Source organism: Temnothorax curvispinosus, unplaced genomic scaffold, assembly GCF_003070985.1.
Source record: "Temnothorax curvispinosus isolate PA1 unplaced genomic scaffold, ASM307098v1 QBEX01003552.1, whole genome shotgun sequence".
Classification (NCBI taxonomy): domain Eukaryota; kingdom Metazoa; phylum Arthropoda; class Insecta; order Hymenoptera; family Formicidae; genus Temnothorax; species Temnothorax curvispinosus.
The window spans coordinates 1-2,238 of NW_020213332.1; the positions used below are offsets into that span (position 1 = coordinate 1).

Genomic DNA, 2,238 nt, shown 5'->3' on the forward strand with positions numbered 1-2,238 from the left:
AAAACCTTTGGATAATATTTGCGTCGGGTTCCACAGTTGTAGCCATCAGAGTTATCACCCGTGCTTCAGGCATGTCGCTGATAGTATTTGTAGGCTTGAAGGCATATAGTGGTGAGTTATGATGTAGGAAATCAGGTCCTTCCCACCAAAGTTTCATTGATTCCATTTTTTCAGCGCTAACTCCTCGCGATAATGGATCGGCTGGATTGTCCTTGGATTTGACATGATACCATGGAGCACCGTTCGTGATGCGATTTATTTCGGCTACTCTATTGGCCACAAATGTGTGCCATTTGTTTGCTTCACTAGATATCCATGACAAGACTATTTCAGAATCACTCCAATAACATGTATCCTGCAGCTGAATAGTTAGTGCTTGAGACGCCTTTTCGCCTAGGTGAACCAATAATACGGCCGCACATAATTCTAGCCTTGGCAAGGTTATTTTCTTTAGGGGGGCTATTCGTGATTTAGCACATAAAAGCTTGACTGTATATCTTCCTTCGGAGTTGACACTGCGCAAATATATGCAAGCGCCGTATGCAGCCTCGGAGGCGTCACAAAAGCCATGGAGTTCTATCCTTATAGGATTATGACATAGAACTTTTCGTGGAATGGAAATATTTTCAATTAGCGTGATTTGCGCCTTCCATGAGATCTACATTGCGCATGTCTCTCCCGTAATGTTTTCATCCCAATCCTTGTTCATCTGCCAAAGAAGCTGCAATATTATTTTAGCGCGAACTACTAAAAGGCCCATCCATCCGAGGAGGTCGTAAATAGCGGCTATTCTTGACAATATATTGCGTTTCGTAATCCTTTCCTTATCATTTCCTCCCTTGACGCGATAGTGAAATGTGTCCGTATTTGTGTTCCACCATAGGCCTAGGATTTTTGTTGTTTCTCCGATCCTAACTGCAACTTCATTGTTGTCTGATTCGCTTATCTTTGCAGTGTTGGATTTCCACTTGCTGAGTTCAAATTTTGCGCTGGACAGTACGTTAACGATATCATGTTTCAATTTTTTCAGCTCTTCAATTGAATTGGCTCCCGTTAATAGGTCGTCTACGTAAAAATCTTTGATTATTACTTCACACGCCCGAGGGTAGTGCTTTTTGGCTTGATGCGCTGTCTCTTGCATACTTCTAATGGCTTCGAATGATGAGTTTGTCATGCCGTACGTGACTGTATTATAGTAGTAGCCGTATTCAGCTGTATTATAAGAATTGGTCCGTTAGGTGACCATCTCCACAATGCGTTGATATTTACGATGTTCATCCGCCACCTCGACTTGGCGATACATTTTAATGTCTGCTGCCAATGCATACTCGTGCTGACGCAGTCGTATAATTATGTCGGATAAGTCATCTTGCAAGTTTGGACCTGTCTGGAGAAAGTCATTAAGTGATTGGCCAGAAGTTGTTTTGCATGAAGCGTCGAAAACTACTCTTAATTTTGTAGTTATGCCGTCCTCTTTTAGTACTGCATGATGCGGAATGTAGTAGACCGGTTTGTCATCTATTTTGTCTACTGGAACTTCCGACATGTGGTTTAGCTCGAGGTATTCGTGCATAAACTCGTGGTATTGCTGTTTTAAAGCGGGCTGCTTTTCTAACTTGCGTTCCAGTGCCTTTAGTCGCTTCACGGCGATTTCATAGGATTCTCCTAATTCTTAAATGCCATCCTTCAGCAGTAATTGTATTACGAAACGGCCTTCCGCGTTCCTAGAGTGTGTTGCGAGAAAGTGTTCCTGGATTTCTTCTTGAGAATAATGCTTAGGTTGTTTTATTTCTTCCATATGCCAAAATTTTTCCAGTTGCCGTTGAATTTCTGCGTTGGTAGAGATGCCACAATATGCCTTGTGTTGTTGTTGATGCGTGCCACTTTGGTGCACGTTGCCCGAAATTATCCAACCCAAGGAGGTTTCTTGAACTATAGGAGCCTTCCTTGATGATCTGATTTGCTTGCTTCCTAAAAGCTCCCAAAAAACGGATGCTCCCAACAACAAGTCTATGTTTCCGGGAATATGATAATTCGGATCCGCTAATTTTAAGTTTCGTGGAAAACTTAAGCTGCTTTCATTTATTTTAGCTGTTGGCAGGCGGTCAGTTATTTTGTCGATGATTAAAAAGGGAAGCCTTACTTGATATGCGCTTGTACGCGATTGTATTGTTGCATCGACTTGTTGGACGGCACTTATGGGTGTGTCGCTTATGCCCAAGATGGTCCTGTCAATAG

At 42.4% G+C, this 2,238-nt stretch overlaps 1 protein-coding gene across 1 annotated transcript; it reads right to left on the reverse strand.

Annotated features, from left to right (window-relative positions):
- Positions 1-58: 58 nt before the first annotated feature.
- LOC112452640 lies at positions 59-2,091 on the reverse strand (the record flags this gene model as incomplete). The annotated part of the gene is made up of 4 exons (XM_025012959.1): positions 59-305; positions 663-1,212; positions 1,270-1,639; positions 1,706-2,091. Coding segments are annotated over 4 exons (1,553 nt in total), but the record flags the coding sequence as incomplete, so codon positions are not given.
- Between the last annotated feature and the right edge of the window lie 147 nt (positions 2,092-2,238).